Source organism: Heterocephalus glaber, unplaced genomic scaffold (genome assembly GCF_053883595.1).
Source record: "Heterocephalus glaber isolate CG9 unplaced genomic scaffold, H.glaber_assembly_v1.0 deba00001593, whole genome shotgun sequence".
Taxonomy (NCBI): Eukaryota; Metazoa; Chordata; class Mammalia; order Rodentia; family Bathyergidae; genus Heterocephalus; species Heterocephalus glaber.
This window is the reverse complement of record NW_028258368.1, coordinates 4,639,968-4,659,837: the sequence shown is the minus strand read 5'-3', so window position 1 is coordinate 4,659,837 and position 19,870 is coordinate 4,639,968. Positions and strand designations below refer to the sequence as shown.

The following is a 19,870-nucleotide window of genomic DNA, read 5'->3' as shown; positions in this document are numbered from 1 at the left end:
GCCCTGTGTCTCCCCTGCATCTCAAAGTGATTAATCAGAGCTCCAGGGGAGTGGTTGTCCCCAAGGTCCATCACTGGCTCCTGATCAGGCATTTCATAGAGAAACAGCTTTGAGTTTGGCTGAAAGTGCCCAGAAAGAAGAAATTGGAACTGCTAACCAGTGTCTTCCTCTTCCAACAGCACAAATTACTTTTGTAGTTTTTTAATTAAACATAAGTATGGGTGCTTGGGTTTAAAAAAAGTGCTTTAGATGTGTTGGAGGATTGTTGTGGTTCTTATGTTTCAGTTGGTGAAATAACAGGGTGAATCTGGAGTAGAAAAATTCCTCAGAGTTGAGACATTTTATTTGTGTTTATTCGTCTTTTGGTGTTAGCTGCCACTTGGTTAATCTTCAAATTGACAGTAAGTTCATTGTACTCAAATATCTGATATATTTTTTGAGTCTTTTGAGGGCTTTTTTATAAATAATCGGTTACAAATATCACTCTATGTTGACTGTGGAAACTTTCTCCTTTTGCATTAGGGATTTTCTTTCAATAAAAAGTTAATATGTAATATTCTATATGGGTTTAGAACTCTGAAATAATTAAGATTAATTTTCTTTTTTGAGACCGGGTCTTGCTACGTAGTTCAAGCTGGCTTTCAACTCACTATGTAGCCCAGGCTGGCCTCGAACTCACAGTGATCCTTCTGCTCAGCCTTCTCAGTGCTGGGATCATAGGTGTGCACCACCACACCTGGCTCTGAAGCATTAATTTTATCTGAAAATTAGAGAAGGAAAATACATAGGAAATTCCTTCCTTCTTTCAAAGTACATTAAGTTATCAATGAAAACAGATTAGGATTAATTTTTTTTTTTGGTACCTGGAATCAAACTCAGAGCCTTGCATTTGCTACACTGCGGAGCTACATCCCTGGCCCAGATTAGGATTAATTTTTATCTGTGCATCATTGAATTTAGGACCTCACAGATGCGATTGTAGTTGCTAAGTAAAATGGCAGCCCAAATGGTGATCACTCAAGTGAATGCTGGTTACTCTAACTGAGCAAGTCAGTTGCTCTTCCATTACTACTGTGTCCGAAGAGAAATCTGTAAACTGTAAACTATAAACTCCGTATTTTTGATAAAGTGTCCTTGATTCTACTTTAAGGGACATAATCTAATTAGCAGCAGCAGTGAGGTTTTTCTACAGAGACCCTAATTTGGAAAGAGGAAAGGGGAAACCAAGATCTTGAAAAGCAAGGAATTTTATAAAATCAGCTCTATGGTTACTTATTACGTCTCTGAAGAGGGCAAGCTTTTCTAACTACCTCTACTGTGATTTTTCTTTCAAATTGATACTTGAGATTTCCTTTAAAAAAATCACCATAAGAAAAAGAGTAAAATGTTATGTTTTCTCTAAAGAGTAAGAGCTAGTGTTTCAGCTGACCTTTCTCCTGTCTACAAGCTGTTGGTGGAGATAAATTCCTTTTAAAGTCCAGTTCAGAAGCAAAAGGGATGATTGCATTTTAACTAGCAGCCTGAAATGTTACCAGACCATTTAGAGGTAGAACCTGTGGCTCAAAAGTATTGTTTGCTGGGCTGGGGATTTAGCTCAGTGGTGCTGCTGCCTGCCTTGAAAGTGCAAGGTCCTGAGTTTGATCCCTGGTACCAAAAAAAAAAAAAAAAAAAAAATTTACCTTTTGTACCTTTTACTTCTGATGTACAGTACTATTTTTAATTTAAATTTTTTTGCTAATTAACCAGGTAGTAATCCTATAGCAATGCTGATTAACTGCTTATTCTTATTTGATGTAAATTCATGTATTTTGGAATTTGATGTTAACAAGTGACTAAAGTGATTAAAAATTAATTTAGAAGATGTCCATTTAGTGGCACTGTGGGCCATTCCAGATTATGGTAAATAGAAATAGGTACACAGGTAACTTTCTCTGTGCCCTACATTTTCCTGAATCTAATCATACATATTATATTATATTCTTTAAGATTATTTATTGTTTTTAGTATGGTACCTTAACTTTTACTTTTAATTCTCCACCACCAAATGGCTAATTATTTCTGTCTTTTTTTCTTTTGGTTCTATCAATTATAGGTTTGTCTTTATGAGACAAGAGAATAACAGTCAGTGAGCACTGATAGATAGATCTGGTTATGGAATGATATTTTTATGAGAATGCTCATATTTTTATAAACTGAGATTAAAAAGGCATTTTTATTCAAATAATTTTTAATGACTAACCTTAATAATTTCATAATTATAGGGAACTTAGAGTTAAGGTTGGGTTGAGCATTTAACCCTATTTCCTTGAAGTCATCAGTAAGCCAGGTAAATGACTTGCTATGGTCTGTGTAGGTATATATACCTGATTAGTGGCTGATGTTACTGTCTTCACCCTCTGTAATTGTTTCAGGATTTGCTCAGTGCTGTAGAGGCAAAAGAAGCTCTGGAAAGGGAAGTTAAGATCTTTCAAGAAAGGTTGCTTGCTGGCCAGCGGGCCTGGGATGCCTCAAAGCAGGAGCTAAGTCTCCTGAAGAAAAGCTCTGAAGAGTTGGAGAAGAGTTTGAAGGCCAGTCGGGATACAGCCGCGGCCTCACAAAGCCAGAACACCTTATTTAGGGAGAAAATCACAGCCCTCCTTAGAGGCAGGCTGGGGATGACTGGGCCCACTGAGGACACCATTTTGGAGAAGATTCAAGAAATGGGCAGCCAGGAAGAGAGCAGGCTGAGGGTAAGTAGGTGATGACTGCTTACAAGCTTTCTCAAAATAGTGGACACATTTGTTTAGCTCAGGTCAATAAGTGATTTATCTAAATTAGTCAAAGTGTAATTTAAATGTGGTCGTGTTACTGGCAGCTCAAGTCCATACACTCAGGTCCATCTGCTTGCTGTCGACCAAACCAAAGGAGGCCATTTATTTTGGTGAAAAGGAAAAAGGCTTTAAGCAAAGGTGTCTCTGAGGAGACGGAGGGGCCTCATTTGCCTCAGATCACCATACCCCATGCCCAGGTGTGCACACATCTTTTATGGTAAGGAACAGAGGGTGGCAGGATACAAGGAAACAGTGAGGGCTTTCCACTTGCTCATCTCTCCTGGACCCCACCTGTTCTTTCTGTTTATGGAGGCTGAGAGGAGGAGGTGCTGGTTACGCATTCGGCAAAGGGAAGTTTGGAGTTGACCTCCTGGTGCCAGCATCTTTATATCTGCCCATTCACCTAGGCTGAAGAGAGAAGGGAGTGTCCTAAAGCTTTATTTTCCCATGCCAGTTGCAGTTGTATCACTTTCACTATGTGCAGTCCTTGGGAAGCCCTGAGAGTCACTTCAAGCAGCTGATGGCTAGACTGTACTCCTTGAATAAGAACTACCCAGTGGTGAATCCTGTCTCCACTGTACACTTGCTCACCGCAGTGCAAATATGGACAGCTTCCCCAGGGCCTAGCTTCTGAGGTTTTGTTTTCTCATCTCATTAGGGGCTGGCACAAGATTCACAGTCTCTTATTGGAAACCCTTTGGAATTCAGAATTTTTTCAGGGTTTAGAAAGGTGAGGCAGAAAGACAGTACAAAAGCAACTACCCATTCCTCTGCAAGGGGATTTGGACTGCACTCTGACACAGGCATGGTCATAAGGCTGCAGCAAGCCCTGGGCACCCACAGGACAAATGAGTGGAAACTACCAGTAGCTTTGTGTCACTTTGGGTCAGGGTTTGATGCTCAGCTGGGTCAGGTCAGGCCAGGGTTTGTCAATAAATGAGTTATGGAAATAGCTGGATTTAGAACTACAGATATGGGTTTCTAGATCTGTAACACCATCTGCCTCATGAAGTTTTTTTTCATAAGCATTAAACAGAAAAAATTGTCATGAAGTCCTTAACACACTGTCTGATAAATCACAATAATATATATTAACTATTATTGCTGCTGTAACTTGTACTCTTTCCTCCTCCTCCTTCTTCCTCTTTGCATAATGCATTCCTGCTCAAGACAGTTTTAGGAAATCTATTTAACAAGTGGAAAAAAAGGATTTAATGCACCTATATGGTGGAAGTGCATTTAAAATTTTCATTTATGCTATTAACATTTCTCACTTTTTTTTTTTTTTCCAGACGGTCTTGCTAAGTACTTCTGGCTGGGTTTGAACTCACTATGTAGCTCAAATTGGCCTTGAACTTTTGGTGATCCTCCTGCCTCAGCCTCCTGAGTGCTGGGATTACAGGTGTGCACCACCACGCCTGGCTTCCAATTCACATTGTCTATAAATTATTACCTGAGCCAATGTCAGCCTGGACTTCTTAAATGATCATCAAACTCAAATGACTGAAGTCCTAATTATTGACATTTTAAAGTGAATTCTATCCAAATTCCATGTATAATCCCATTATGACTATTTCTTCTGTTCCTGTCATACCAGTTCAAAAGGAGAAAATGCATTTTCTATCTTTTAATGCAATCACTAATTCAGATCACAGGGTTGTATCCTTTGACATCTCCCCACTTCCTCTCCCTCCACACTCTGCCTTTTGGGACCACTGTTCTATTTTCTCCTTATCTTTGATCATCCCATACTTTTAGAAAGGATTCTGCAGATAAGTGATATTTTTCTTTCTGTGTCTGGCATATTTCACTTAGCATACTGTCCTCTAGGTTCATCCACATGGAGGATATGAGGAACTATGGGAGATAATGGATATATGAATTTGTTCCAATATGGTAACTGTTTTCCTATATATGAATCTTATAACTTCACTTTGTATACTTTAATCATACACAATAAAATTTTATTTGAAAAGACAAAGTTCAGGATTACATTTGTAAATTTTCTTTAATGATCAAAATACTTAACCTCCCCCCTGCCCCTTTTTGAGGCAGAGTCTTGCTCTGTAGTCCAGGCTGGCCTTGAACTTGCAGCAAGCCTTCTGCCTCAGGCTCTTGAATGCTGGGATTACAGGTATGTGCCATCACGCTTGGCTCTTAAATTCCTTTTAAAAACTGTCCAAAAACTCACAGATGCTTCAGAAGCAGCAATCTCAAGCTCCTTGGCCAAGCACAGGATTTTCTTTGGATATAAAATGCTCACACGCAGCGTACTCCACAGCCAATGTCCATCCTGTATGTAACGTGTTGGATCTCAGATCAACTCAGTTTTTCTCCTGACTTGTTCTACACAGAGGCACTTGATTGAGGAAGGAAATTGTTTACAGGATCGAGAAAAACTTTATTAAATTATTTATGTTGAATGGCATTAGATATACTTCAGTTGCTAATGAGTTTCTTTATTTTTTTGCAATTCATTTTATTGCTTCCCCTTCTGTATTTCCAAGTTTTTTCCTAAAACAATTTTAATTCCAGCATGTGAAGCATGGCCTACAATTGTCAGCATGATGTATATGTTTATTTCTGAAAGGAAAATTGTGCAAATTGGTTAAGCTGAATATGCCTTCCCCCACTCCCCATAAAAATTAGAACGATTCAGAATCTTTTTAGTGCTTTTGTCTGCCTTTCCTACCCTGCAATTTTTCTCAATAGCTGCTCTTCTTATTGAAAAGCCTGAAATCAAGCATATAGCTGGTGTCTTGTGTGACTCATCTTCAAGTAAAATCAGGAGAAAATGGATTTCGTATATTGTCTTAGAAATGTTTTGGAAGAATGGGAGCTTTAGGAATTGATGAATCTGTTTGATAAGGAGGCTGCGCCCCCTGTCAGCTGCCCTGACTGCACACCCAGCCCATGGTTGAGCAATCCTGACTCGATGGCCCAGTGTGCGTAGGCCAGGGGGGCAGCTTCTGCCCCTCACGTCCACTCCTGCCTGTTCAATGGTGTTTTCCTTGTCCACTCGTTTGCCAGCCCTGTCCCTCTTCCAGGCTTGCAATTTTCGGTAGAATTGAGGACACCACCCACACTTCAGTAAATGACTCCAATAAGTCATTTCCACTTGTTCCTTGCATTTCTGCTTCTGGCAAAATTTAATTTTCTTTTTAAAAGTTTTACTATATCTGGGCACTATTGACATTTTTGGGTGGCATAGTCTTTAGCTGTGATGCTGTCCTGTGCAGTGCAGGGAGTTTAGCTGCATTCTTGGCCTCTGCCACTAGGTATCTGTAGCACCCCCAGCCCCAGTTTTTGTTTTCTGGTACCAGGGATCGAACTCATGACCTTGCATTTGTGAGGCAGGCACGGTGCCACTGTGGTAAATCCCCGGCCCCCCAGCCCCAGTTTTTGACAGCCATAGGTGCCTTCAGATATCACCAAGTGTCCCGCAGGGAGCAAAGTCATCTCCAGTTTAAAACCACTGCCTTAGAGGAGTGTTCTACAGCTGGATCGCCAGCAGTCTCTTTTTTAATTTGTTAGTACATGTGTGTAGTACATAGGGTTTCCGTTACTTGTGGGAAGTTGGTACACGCACATAGCACATTCTAATGCCTTTTTCCATCTGTGGCCCTTCTTTTCCTCCCCCTTCACCTTCCTTGTTCCCTTTTTTTCTGTACCTGTTTGCAGTACATTAGGTTTACATTCCTTATCTGGCACATCCCACTTCCTTTTTTTCATCCTGTATCCCTTCCCACTCTCTCCCTTCCCTCTATCTCTTGATTTCTTTCCCTTTTGAGAACAATCCATCTCCCTACTTCCTATTATCTCTTTTATTTTTGCTCTTTATTTTTGCTCTGGGGTTCCATATAGAAGTTAACAATGTGATATTTAAGCTTGTGCACCTGATTTATTTAACTTAACATTATGGTCCCAGCAATCTTAAATGAGTTTTTAGATGTTATTTAGCCTTGGAATTTGAGGTTACTGTAACAGGTGTTTATCAAATAATGACTTCTTGCACAATGGCAGAAAGTTACAACAATTTTAGGTTTTCTTTAGAATTTTGAAGCAAAATTTCCCCTACTTCGAGGTGTTTAATTAACCAACTCTGAATGAGAATTGATTATGTGTAAAGAGAACATGACCACAATAAACTTCTTGTCATTTCTTAAATTTTATAGACACACACACACACACACACACACACACACACACACTTCTGGCACTGGGGATTGAACTCAGGGCCTTGCACATACTAGGTAAATGCTCTACCTCTGGGCTACACCCTAGTCCTTTTAATTTTATTTGGAGACAGGGTCTTGCTAAATTGCCCAGGCTGGTCTTAAACTTGTGATCCTACTGCCTTTGCCTCCCAAGTAGCTGATAATACAGGTGGGTGCCACTATGCCGAGCCTCATTTCCTAAATTAAAGGTAAATTCATACAAGCTTATGCACAGTGACCTGGATGGACAGCCTCTTTGTCTGCTCTAGGCACACTAAGGCTTTCCTTCCTTCACTGTGAAGTTTCTTATTCTGGAGGCTCTGTGGGAGCTGTGGGGACCTAGCTGGATAATCTAAAACACCTGAAAGGTCCATGACCTCCTAATCCCCCTTCTGATCTTGGAGCACTGTCATTGTTCTCTTGCTCTGTCATTAATCCTGCCACCTATTGAAGCAAGCATTTCTCTGGAAGGGACAGCAGATTCTATTGATGTTTCATTGTGCAAAATTGTGTTCCAGGTCACCCCTGGCTGCACAGGCATCTAGGAGAGTGAACAGTAGGGGTTTAGCTTTCCCAGTCTCTTGGGTAGTATTTCTTTCCTAGGATTTTGGTAATGAAGTACCACTAATTGGGCGGCTTGAATGATGGAAGCTTCTTGGTCATGTTTCTGAAAGTTAGAAACCTGAAATCAGATTTGTTGGAAGAAGGGTTGGTTCTTTCAGAAAGCTATGAAGAATGATGTGTTCCACTCTTGTCACCCTGCTGCTGGTGGCCTCAGGCATGCCTGGTCTTATGGGTACCTTCTATGCACATCTGCCTTTGTGTCCAAAGTTTCCCTTTTCATCAGAATGCTGATCAAATTGAACTAGAGCGCACACTAATGATCTCATTTTAATTTGATTATCTCCATAAAGCGCTTATTTCTTTTAGTTAGCTTTTCCAGTACCAGGGATTGAACTCAGAATCTTGCGCTTTTGAGGCAGGTGTGGTGCTACTGCGCTAAATCCCTGGCCCAAGTGCTTATTCCCAAACAAAATCACATTCTTGAAGTATGAGGTGTTTCAACATTTCTTTTTTGGGGATGCCCAGTTCCACACATAACAAAAGTTGACATGAACAAAGAGGAGGGAGTGGATTAGCCAGTCAGCACTGTGGGCCACAAATACAAGCAAGAAAGAAGGGGAATTTCGTAGATATTGAGTTCCTGATACCTGGGATTTTTTTATGCATTTCTTAAGTGAAAAATCAAAGCTTGAATAATCAGAGAAGAGTTGTTTACATCTCAAAGTCACTGGTCCTTAAGTGACCCAGGAAGCTCTTTCTCAATTTAGAGCTCTTCTGCTTCTGTTTGGTTTAATCTTAGAGCAAAATGCTTCTCTGGTGAAATCAACAAGTCCTGTCCTTGGGAGAAGAATGAACTCTGTAAGGGCATTATGACTTCACTTCCCCAAACTCTGCTGCTTATGCCTGAAGCAGAGCTTACTGCAGTGCCTTTTTTATGTAAAAAATTGAGGTATTCTGTTCTACATCTCCAGTGTGGAAATCTGGTGCATGTTTTGTCCCAGAATGTCAGGTGTATATGAACAGATGATATTAAGAAAAAAATGAAGGACAAGCTTATTGATGTATGAAAAACAACACGTGTTTATAGTTTTGGTGGACACATATGTTTGATGGACACATATGGCATTGGTATTTGATGTTCCCAAGGACAGAGTCAGATGAGGATGCTAATGGATTTGAATACATTTATGTAAATTTAGCTCTGAACAAACCTGGTAGTGTCATATACCCTAAAACATAAATAAGCTTAGGAAGCCAAGCTCTGTGATGGGGTAGGGAGGTTCTTAGATCTTTGTTCCTCTCTAGAATCCAAATTTATTTTTTTGGTCAATTAAAAATTTTTTATTAGTACATGTTTGCAGTACATAATAATTACATTAATTGTGGGGAGTTGGTCCATGTACAGATATGTATAGAAGACATAGTAATTCTTTTTACTTTCTTTTTCCCTTTCTTTCCTTCTCTACTCCCACTTACCCTTGGTCCCCTTCCCATTTGCAAAATATCATCTCTCTGCTTCCTACTGTCTATCTTTTATTTTGCTCTTTAAAGTTTTACACTTTGGGTTTCTCATATAAGAGAAACCATGTAATATTTAAGATTGTGTGTCTGATTTATTTTACTTAACATTATGGTCTCAAGGAGTTTCAATTTTCCTACAAATGACTAAACTCAACTCCACTTTATGGCTGAATAGTAAGTACTCCATTGTGTGCATATACCACATTTTCTGTCATTCATCTGTTAATGGACATATAGGGCACTTCCAAGATTTAGCTATTGTGAATTGTGCTGCTAAAAGACTCCAGAATCTTGGCATGGCAGTTGGGTAGATTCGGCATAGTTCAACTACCTACATATTAGTGATGTTAAAAATTATATTTGTGGGGTCTTCAAGGCTCTTTGGAATATCCCTGAGTCTACACAGGGCAAACATACAGGTGAGGTCCTCTTACCTTTGATTCAAGCATATTTGTCCTTTATGTGTCTGTCTTATTTACTTTTTCCTCGCTGAGACAAAATACCCAACACCCAAAGTTAAAGGAGGAAAAGTTTATTTAGCTCACAGTTTGTAGAGGTTTCAGTCCATACTCAGTTGGCTCCAAGGCAGGGTGACATGGCAGAGGGGCAACAGTTCATGGTGTCTACAAGGTAGCAGCATCTTTCTGCCCCTTATATCTTATCCAGATTACTGGGATTAGGGCAGTGCCAAACCAATCAGTGAATTTATTTAGTAATCACACACCCTTAATCTCAGCTTCACACAGTCTAGATTCAGCCACCACTAAAAAAGCCCTATGACTTCATGAAACTTTGAGGGGACATCTAGACACAAACTATTACATTCCAACCCTGAGCTCCCAAACATTCATGCACATCTCTTTATGCAAAAGGCATTTAGTCCATCTCTAAGAGTTGCAAAAGTTGTAACAGTTTCAGCAGTGCTGAAAATCCAAGTCCAAAGTTCCTTCTGAGATTTAAGGCAAACTCTTTAACTGCAAGCCCTTGTGCAAATGAAAAGAAAGTTAAACACTTCCAACATTCAATGGGACAAAATAGACATTACCATTCCAAAAAGGTACAGATAGGAGGATACAAAGGAATGGGACCAAAGCAAGCAAGTCCAAACTACAGCAGAGCAAACATTAAATCCTGTAGTTCCATGTCCAGCATCCAAGGGAATCTGTGGCAAGATGTGAACTCTATCCCTATGACACTGCCAGTGTTCATAGCTCTGATGGCTTCTCTCTTTGACTGGCTCTGCTCCATCTTTGCAGTTTTCCTCAGAGGATCCACAGTCCTGGCTTCTCCAAACTTCTGGGGTCTCCACTGTACCTTCGGGTTCACACTCACAGCTTTACATGCTGTCCTCTTAGGGGCACACTGCCTGGCCTCCTAGGCCTTCTTCTGAAATCTGAGTGGAAGCCTTCCTGACTCCACAGCTCTTGCATTCTACATGCATCTAAAACCAGCACCATGTGGATGACTCCAAGGTCTGCTGCCAGCTGGAGCAGTAGTCAGGCTTCCTTCTCTCTTGGCTATAGTGCAGTACCTATGAACCAAATCTCAAGGAACAACTTTCCTTGGCTGCCACCATTCTGGAACATGGTGCTCTGGGGTTTTCTTCTCAAAGCAAAGTCTTTCCCTTTTCCAATTTTGAGGCTGCAAAGGGTGGAGTCCTGCTGCTTCTTGGGATGCCCTCAGGCCATCGTTTCTATTTTCTTGTTTCTTCTCAGCAATCAAGATTTCTTCTGTTCTATCTTTCCAGGCCACATCTTTACTGGTGCTTCCTTTCTGGCCAAACTCAGAACATTTTAAATCATTCTGCTGTCCTCTTTCCTTTTGAGTCTCAACATAAATCTGACTAAAAGCCCCCAACAATAGCCATATTACTGCCTCAACATTAGACTGCCTTGAAATTTCTTTTGCCAGAGTAATTAGTCTGCCAACCTGAATCTCAGTTTCAGGGACAGTCTCTGGACATGAACAAAATGCAGATAAACTTTTTGCCATAGCATAACACACATGATCTGGAGTCCAACAGCCAATGCAGTCTTTTTTCCCAGCAGAAACTCCTGGGCCTGGTTTTTACTGGTAGGGTTTCTATCATCATTATGGTCTTCTGAACTCTGACCAGAATCTCCCATACAGTACAGCCTAAGGCATTCCAGCTCTCCTTTTTTAGCGGGGTTCTTTGAACCTTTCCAAACTCTTACCACAAGCCATTCCTAAAGGCTCCTGAACCACATGGCCAGGTGTAGTTGTAGCAATGACCCCACTTCCCTAGTACCAAATTCTTAGTTATTTTTCTTGTTGCTGAGACAAAATACCTGACACCCAAGGTTAAAGGGGGACAGGTTTATTTGGCTCACAGTTTGTAGAGGTTTCAGTCCACAGTTGGCTTCTCCAAGGCAGGGTGGGATGGCAGAGGGGCAACAGTTCATGGTGCCTACCTGGTAGCAAAAGCAACAAGAGACCTTAACAGAGTCTTTCTGCCTCTTTTATACTCTATCTAGGCTACTGGGATTAGGGTGGAGCCAAACCAATCAGTGGACTGATTTAGTAATCACATACTTTTTTTTTGGCACCAGGGATCGAACTCAGGACCCCATGCTTGCCAGGCAGGCACTGTGCCATTGAATTACATCCCCAGCACTAATCACACACTCTTAATCCCAGCGTCACATACTCTAGATTCAGCCACCCCTGACAAAGCGATATGACCCCATGAGGCTTTGGAGGGACATCTAGACACAAACCATAACAGTGTCCTTTCCAGAAATACCTGTAGGTGATAAAAATACATTTGAAAATAGTTTGAGAAACACAGCTCAGGACAATTTCTGAAAGGTTCTTTATGGAAAATGGAAAGTGAAAATTTCTTTATGGCGGTCATACTGATGGTAAACTTGGAAGCATTTTATTGGACCTCAGTGGGGCTTAAAATAGGTCTGTGTTAATGCAGTAGATACAATGTGCTTAGCACGGTCCAGCCTACAAGGCAACCTACAGGAAGAGGACATGGAGCAAGGTCAAAAGATGCTGCCTCCTCAGGGAGCTATTATTCAAAGTTTGACACCTTGTTTCTGCACAATAGAGGTGGCTTCACATGGAATCCAAGCAGGAAGCATCTTTTCTGCTACTCGGATTTGCTACTGAGATGATCTAAATTGGCTCCTTTACCATCTATGAGTTTCAGAGGGGTTAGTTACTTGCTTCAGGTAACACACTGATGAGCAGGACAGTTGGGACTTAAAGCAGTGTTGTCTGACTCCAAAGGCCCTGCCTCCCATCAAGATGGCTGCCAGGCTCATTATTGCTCCCTTGGTTTTAGGGTCGCTGCTCCTGTCAGTGACTCCATCTGCCTCTCTCCAGCAGAGCTTTCTGTCTGTGTTGCTTTCAGTTTCATTCTTCTTGGTAGGTCACCAGCGGCATAGGACATGTGTTGATGGCTCTCCAGGTGGAAAGACTCCCTCCCTGTAGTGCAATGTGAAGCTACGTCTTGTGTTGTGCAGAAACAGATGTTAAACCTTGAATAACATGACCCAGTTCCCTGGGGAGGCCACATCTGTGGACCTTGCTGCATGGCCATTTTTTCTGCAGGTTACCTTGTATGTCATCGTGCCAGGACAACCCATTTCTCTTGCATCAAGAGCAGATTTATTGTTAGTAAACACCAAGAGTAGAAAATGTGAAATGAGACTTCTCAGCTTCTCATATTCTGTAAGAACATTAATAATTTCTTTGGGAAAGATAATTCCTTAAATGTGGCTCTAAATGGTTTACTATCAAACATCCAATTTTAAGCTCCCATAGAAGTATAGAATTAGCTGGGCATGGGTTACACACCTGAAATCCCAGCACTCTGGGAGACTGAGGCAGAAATATTGCAAATTCTAGCTCAGCCTGGGCAACTTAGCAACTTAGTGAGACCCCGTCTCAAAATAAAACATAAAAAAGGGGTGGGGATGTAGCTCAGTCCAAAGGCCCTGGGTTCAATCCTAATACACACACACACACACACACACACACACACACAAATTACTGAAAGTAATAAAAGTACAGAATTAGAGAGTTTAGAGCTCAAATGGCCCAACCTTTCTTATATATCACCTCAATTCATGTTGTAACTTTATTTATTTATTTATTTTGGCACTGGGAATCAAACTCAGGACCTTGTGCTTTCGAGGCAGGCGGTGGAACCACTGAGCTAAATCCCCGGCCCCCATGCTGTAACTTTCTTGACAATAGTTGGCCAACTTCTGGCCATATCTAGTAACTGGGAATCCTTTATCTACTGGCTGGTGTCTTCAAACAGCCTTAATATTTAGGACGGTTTTCCTTTCCTACAAAGGGATGCATAAGTAAATTATAATACATTCTCATGGTAGATTCTTTTTTTCTTTTTTGAGGTCCTGGGGATGGAAACCAAGGCTTCCAGCATGCTAGCAGATGCTCTACTTTAAGCTGTGTTCCCTAGACCTCATGATGGATTCTTAATGCAGAATTAAAATATTAATTAAGCATTTTAAATGGCATGAAAAAATGTATAAAATATAGCCAGATAGAAACAAAGACAGATTGTTGCATACATAATAAAATCTCATTTAATTTTTAATAATGGATAACAAATTATTTTAAAATATTAATATTTGTTGCCTATGAAAAGTAGTATCATGGGAGAATTTTTAGCTTCTTTATACTTTTTTGCCCTCAATATTTTATAATGGGCATGTATTACTATTGTTATTACAGGCACTGGGGAGAAATTTTCCCTTAAATAGGAGTTGAATTCCTTTGATTTATACCTCAATCTAAGCTCTGAGGGCAACTCAGATGAAATCTTACTGCTTTTTCATATAGCAGCCTCTCAAAAAACTGAAGTAACTCAAATATCTCTGTGCCTTTAAGTATTGTTGTTTATAGGTAGTCTTTTTTAAAATTTAGACTAAAAAAGACTGAAACTGTCAAGATGTTTAACCCTATAGAATGGTGTCATAGTGTTATGTATATATCTACTACTTTTTCCCTTTCCTCTTCCAAAATAAACCATCAAAAGAAATGAGTTTATCACCCCAGGTATGTTGATTTTATTGAGTTAAACATTTGATGAAAGCTGGGTTTAACAAGATCAGTTTGGGAATCTGAAAATGTTCTTGAGGTCTTTAATATACTTATGCTCTTGGTTTAAGGGGACAGGACAGTTAAGACATAGACAGGAACTCCTGGGAAGGGTGGAAATACTGGGGATCTTCTCTGAATGGGGAGCCTTAGGGGGTTTTAGTGAAGGGCCTTTGATTTTATGGGGCAGGAGAGAAGATAGCAGTCAGATTCTCCTGTCTGCTTATAGGATGCCACCATATTGGAGAGATTTTGATCTTTCAAATGTCATGTAGAGTCAGCGACATTGGAGTGTAAGGCATGAATAACCAATACCCAATACAAGGTTGAAAAAATATATTTCTGCACTTGAATTCTCCATAAGCTTATCAAGATCAACTCATCATATAATCTTTAGTCAATTGTATGTGATAAAGGAGTTTTTGTGGAAAATGATTTTTTTGTAATTTTGAAAGTATTTATTTTCTTAACTCTTTTTTCCAACAAAGCTTTGAAACCCTTAATGACAGTTTTGGAGATGAGTAAATTTTACCTGTAAATATTTATCAAATAGCCTGTTGAAGGGATTATATAAAAATATTTTATTAGATAACAAATGTAGATTTATTTCATATAGACTACCAATAACTTATTTTTTATTTAATTTTTACAAAGAACCTGGAAGTGGGTGTGAGAAATAGTTATGCTACTTGGGCTAAGTCCTAGATTTTAACACTTTGTTGCATGTACAACAAGGCTTATCTTTGTTCTGTGTCTTCATTTCCAGATGGTCTCTCAGCTTGAATCCCAAGTATCTGAGCTTGTTGAACAGTTGGGAAAGAAGTCTGAGTCTCACCAGAAAACTCTACAGAGGGCCCAGAAAGCAGAAAACAAGTTGGAGGCTCTTCAGGGCCAGCTGACAGACCTGGAGGGAGAGCTAGTGTCTGGAGACGTTTTGCGAGACAATTTGAATTTTGAGAAACAAAAAGTAAGAACCTGAGGGAGTGCCCTTGGGTGGAAGCATCTGGGCCATTCAGAACTTGATCTGAGAATGTTCTGGGTGTTGTAGTACTTACACTGAATGTATCCTGGGTCATGAATGAATTTCAAGGAGCATTAAGTCTCTTCCTATTGTTTGGAGCTTCCTTGATTCCCATTAATTCCATTAAAGTTCATAGGTATAACTTAGTCAGCTTTTCATTGCTTTGACTAAATACCTAAGAAAAACAATGTGAAGGAGGAAGGATTTATTTTGGCACATGGTTCAAAGGTTTCAGTCCATGATTAGCTGGCTCCATTGCTTTCAGTCTTGTGGAGAGGGAGAAACATCACAGTGGAAGGCATGGTGAAGGAAAACTGCTCACCTCATGGTAGCCAGGAAGCAGTAAAAAAGGAAAGAGAAGAAAGATTTAGTTCTCAAGGTCATACCACATGATCCACTTCCTTCATCTAAGCCCCATCTCCTATTTCCACTGCCTTTCCCCAAATGCCATCAAACTATGATCTCATCCATGGATTAAGAGGAGAGCCCTCGTGATCCCATCACTTCCCAAAGCACAACAGCAACTAAGCCTCCAATACAATGAACTTTTTTGGGGGTATATTGGATCTCAATCATACTAGGTGTTTATTGAGTACCCACTGTATATATGCCCTGAAGGTCTTGGAGGTAAAATATAAATAATATATAGTTTCTGGTCTCAAAAACTTCATAATTCAAAAGGGGAAACAACCATTCAGGTCATTTGCTGTACCACAGACTACGTGCTATTAGAGCTCTGTTACATTAATAAAGCGTTGCAGACACTTCTGGATAAAGATACGATTTTACAGGAGAAGAGATAATTATGTTAATCTTGAAGGACAAGTAGGATTATAGTGGTGAAAAGGGGTGGGTGCCACGGGGGAAACAGTTTCAACAAGGGCATGGAATCTTGAAATGCTTTATTCAGAGAATGCAGAGCTTCTAAGCCCATATGGCCATATGTGACATTCTTAGCGGGGCGATCGCAGCAGAGAAAACTGGAATGGCTTGCATTCTGGAGACTGAGTGTACTTTATTTTGTGGAATACAAAGTGTGACAAGTGATTATGAATGTCATTTACAGTCACACATTGCCTAATGATGTTTCAGTCAGTGATGGACTGCATGTGACACGGGTCCTATAAGATTATACTGCCAACTGATATTGTAGCCAACTTAGTTTATGAAAAGTACATTCAGTGATGTTCACTCAACGATGAAGTTGTGTAATGATGCAGTTCTCAAAGCATCCACAATGCTAAGTAACCTGTGACTATATTTCAAAAAGATATGGTGTCACTCTGAGGCTGAGATTGCAGTGTAGAGACTCTTAGAAATGATGGTGTCTCCAGCCCAGTGGGAGAGGAGCGGAGAGAAGGGTCAACCCTGAGTGTGTGCAGATCCCCCATGACACAGGTTTGTAGAGTGGAAAAGGGGAGCCTGCTTGCTCTGGGATGAGGGTTGACTAGAAGCAGGAAGGGTACAGGCTCACAAGAAGACCACTGTGAAATCTGGGCATTAAAAAAGGCACAAGGCAGTAGCTGTAACAAACAGAGTCAGAGACAGCTTCCGGTGAGCAGGACAGGGAGTTAAGGGGTTGTGGGCTGTGAGTCTGTGGGACAGAGGGTAGGCAGAGAAAAGAAGCAAATGGCATTGAGAACATGTGCTGAATTTGGGGTGAAAAATATATTCACTTTTATTCTTCTGAACTTAAAAATGACCCAGGAAGCACCATGTTGCACAGAGCGGGGGGGGGGCATGCAGAGCTGTAGGAAAGGTGTCTGGAAATCAGCCCAGTGGCTGAGACAGACAGATCACTAGGGCACCCCTAGTCCTGCTAGTGCTGTATGGAGACAGGTGTAAAGTGTGGCAGGGACTCAGCAAAAAGACGAATGGTTCCTGTGTGTGTGAGGAGAGGAGGCTTCTTTATAGAAGAGGTGATAATTGACAGGGGCCTTAAAGAAGTAGGAACAGGTCAGGCAGAAGAGGTAGGAAAGAAGACAGGGCAGGGAACTGCCTGAAAAGAGAAGGAATGGAGGTTGACAAGATGGCCCAGGAACAAATGTGATACATGGGGATGGAGGTTGATGCTTTGGTGAGGCCAGAGGTGTGGGACAGCATGGCTGCTAGGAATAATGAAGTGAGGGCAGGTGAACTACTGTGGTTTCATCCTATACACAGTGGGAAGCTAGAGAAGGGTTTCGAGTAAAAGAAAGTTTTCTGGCTCAGAAAGTAGACTAGCTCAGAGGGAATACAGGCCAGAGGCAGAGAGTCCAGGCTGGAGATTCTTGGAACAGTCTACATAAGAAGATAATGAGGTTGTGGACCAAGTAGTAGTTTTGTGAATGATGTTAAGGAATAGATTTGAGAACTAGGGTGGAGGGTGGGGTTTTTCTTTCTATTATGTATTATGTATTTGTATTAGATTTTTGATTTTGAAAAGAAATACCGCACCTGAGTGTAATGTGGGGTAATTTGGACCTAGACGGTCCCCCAAGACCTAGACATATTCAGAGCTGACATGATCTGTCCTCATCTTTGCCCCTGCTGCTTCGGTGATGGTGGCAGCCGGCCTCCACTTGCCAGAGCCTTTCCTTACTCTTTCCCGTCTCTAACCAGACCCTAACACCACCCATCCCATCTCCTCACTGTTCCTCAACCACCACGCATCCTGTGTCTAGTTCTGTAGTAGGCTCTGCCTCTGAGCACTGTCCAAGTTGTGTGGCTCTGGACACAACCTTTTAATAGGCTTCCTTGCTCTGCTCAGCCTACCTACGACTTGCTGCTCACTGCTGCCAGAGAGGTCCTCATCAGTTGCATGTCTGACCTCACCTTCCTCTGTCTGAAAATTGGTTGATGGCTCTCTGTGGCCCTCAGGGTCAAGTTCAGATTCCTTCTATTGTCATGGCCTCACACTGGGCAGGCTGGCTAGTTCTTCTCCCCACATCTCCTCTCCTGTAATATCTTTCTAGCCAATGGGGACAAACTCAGAAGATTCAGGGACCAGCAGGATGCTGGCAGGGTATGTGGTAAATGCTGAGCCTAAGACACCCACATTCCAATTTGTAGCAGTGCTCCCCTCGTCTTGTTGGCGTCTCATACTGCATGGAGCTCTTCCCTCTGCAGAATGTTCTCCTCCCACCTGGTAATAGCCATCTCTGCAAGGTGCAGTGCAGATGTCACTTGCCCTGGGTCTCCCAGAGAGACCAAGCCCTGCTTGTGTACTGTCTGCAAGTGGCCGGTGCTCATCTCTGTCACAGTACATATTTTTTCTCTTTTTGGCAGTCCTGAGGATTGATCCCAGGGCCTTTGCATTGAACTACACCACCAGCCCTTTTTATTTTTAATTTTTTTTTTTGGTACCTGGGATCAAACTTGGGTCCTTCTGCTTGCAGGGCAGGCAGCAGAACCACTGAGCTAAATCCCCAGCCCTTTAATTTTAATTTTTCAGACAAGGACTTGCTAAGTCATTAAATTGCCCAGGCTAGGCTTGAATTTATGATCTTCCTGCCTCAGCCTCCTAGAGTGGTGGGATTACAGGCATGTGCCACCATGCCTGGGTTGTCACAGCACTTTTCAACTATGACGATTTATCCCTAGCTTACTGAGGTTAAGGGGAATCTTTTTTTTGAAATTAATTTTCTTGATATACTTTTGATATACATAATGATCACATGTATTGTGGGGAATTTGTACCTGTACATAATAGATCTTGATTCTTCTTTTTCCCTCTGTTCCCCTTCTCTTCCTTCAGCTCTTCCTCCCCTCCTTATTTATTTTTTATTTTTTATTTTTTGGTACCAGGGATCGAACTCGGGTCCTTGCGCTTGCACAGCAGGCGGTGAAACCACTGAGCTAAATCCCCGGCCCTTCCCCTCCTTATTTACAAAAGCTTTGTTCCCATTTTTTCTTTCTATTCTCTTTTTTTCTTAAGAGAAGTCTTTAAAAATTTTTTTTTTTCTGTCTCTAGGGTCTAGAGAAAGTCAATAAATATTATTTGAATTCTAGAAAAAATGCATCAAAGGCAAGAATTGCAGGTGCATTGGTTTCTCTTCCTTTCTTTCCATATAAATGAATCATTAATTTTAATTGGGATTATGCCAAAATAATTTCCAGTTATGAAAGCACATTATGTAAGCTGACCACAGTAACTATTTCACAGATAATTGCATATGAAATGCACGTCCTAGCAAGGGCAGTTATCATGTAAAATTGAAAAACAAAGTTGTGTGGAGATTCAGTACTAACTGAAGGTAATTAAGGCTAGCACATAACAGAGTAGAATGCCTCATTTTTTATTCATGCTGAACAATGATTCAACGTCTATGAAGTTGGTTTAATTTCTATGAAGTTAAACGTTTCTAGCAGCTGTAATCTGAGGTATAGCTGTGATTCTTGAAATAAACTCTGTCTCTGGGGGGTCTTGGCTTGTTGTAGATCCTCATATGCAAAGGGGATGGGTCACATGTAGAAATGGAGTAAAGGGGCTCTTCTAGCTTTGCATAAAAGGCACCAATAGTGCCAATAGAAGCTAAGGCACTTACCTACACTGTGAGAAATTAAAAATTCCAGAGGGATAGGTGGCACAGTGAAAAGAGACAATAACCTGATGGTGCAGAGAAAAAAGCAGCCTGTGGCACTGAGGCACAACGCGA

At 41.0% G+C, this 19,870-nt stretch overlaps 1 protein-coding gene across 1 annotated transcript in view; it reads left to right on the top strand.

Moving 5' to 3' along the window:
* The window catches only part of Ccdc170 (coiled-coil domain containing 170), a 103,124-nt gene that overhangs the window by 66,319 nt on the left and 16,935 nt on the right, over positions 1-19,870 (top strand). Inside the window, exons 6-7 of the mRNA XM_087193446.1 lie at positions 2,412-2,729; positions 14,979-15,179. Coding sequence (XP_087049572.1) covers positions 2,412-2,729; positions 14,979-15,179 — 519 coding nt within the window. The remainder of the gene's footprint in view (positions 1-2,411; positions 2,730-14,978; positions 15,180-19,870) is intronic.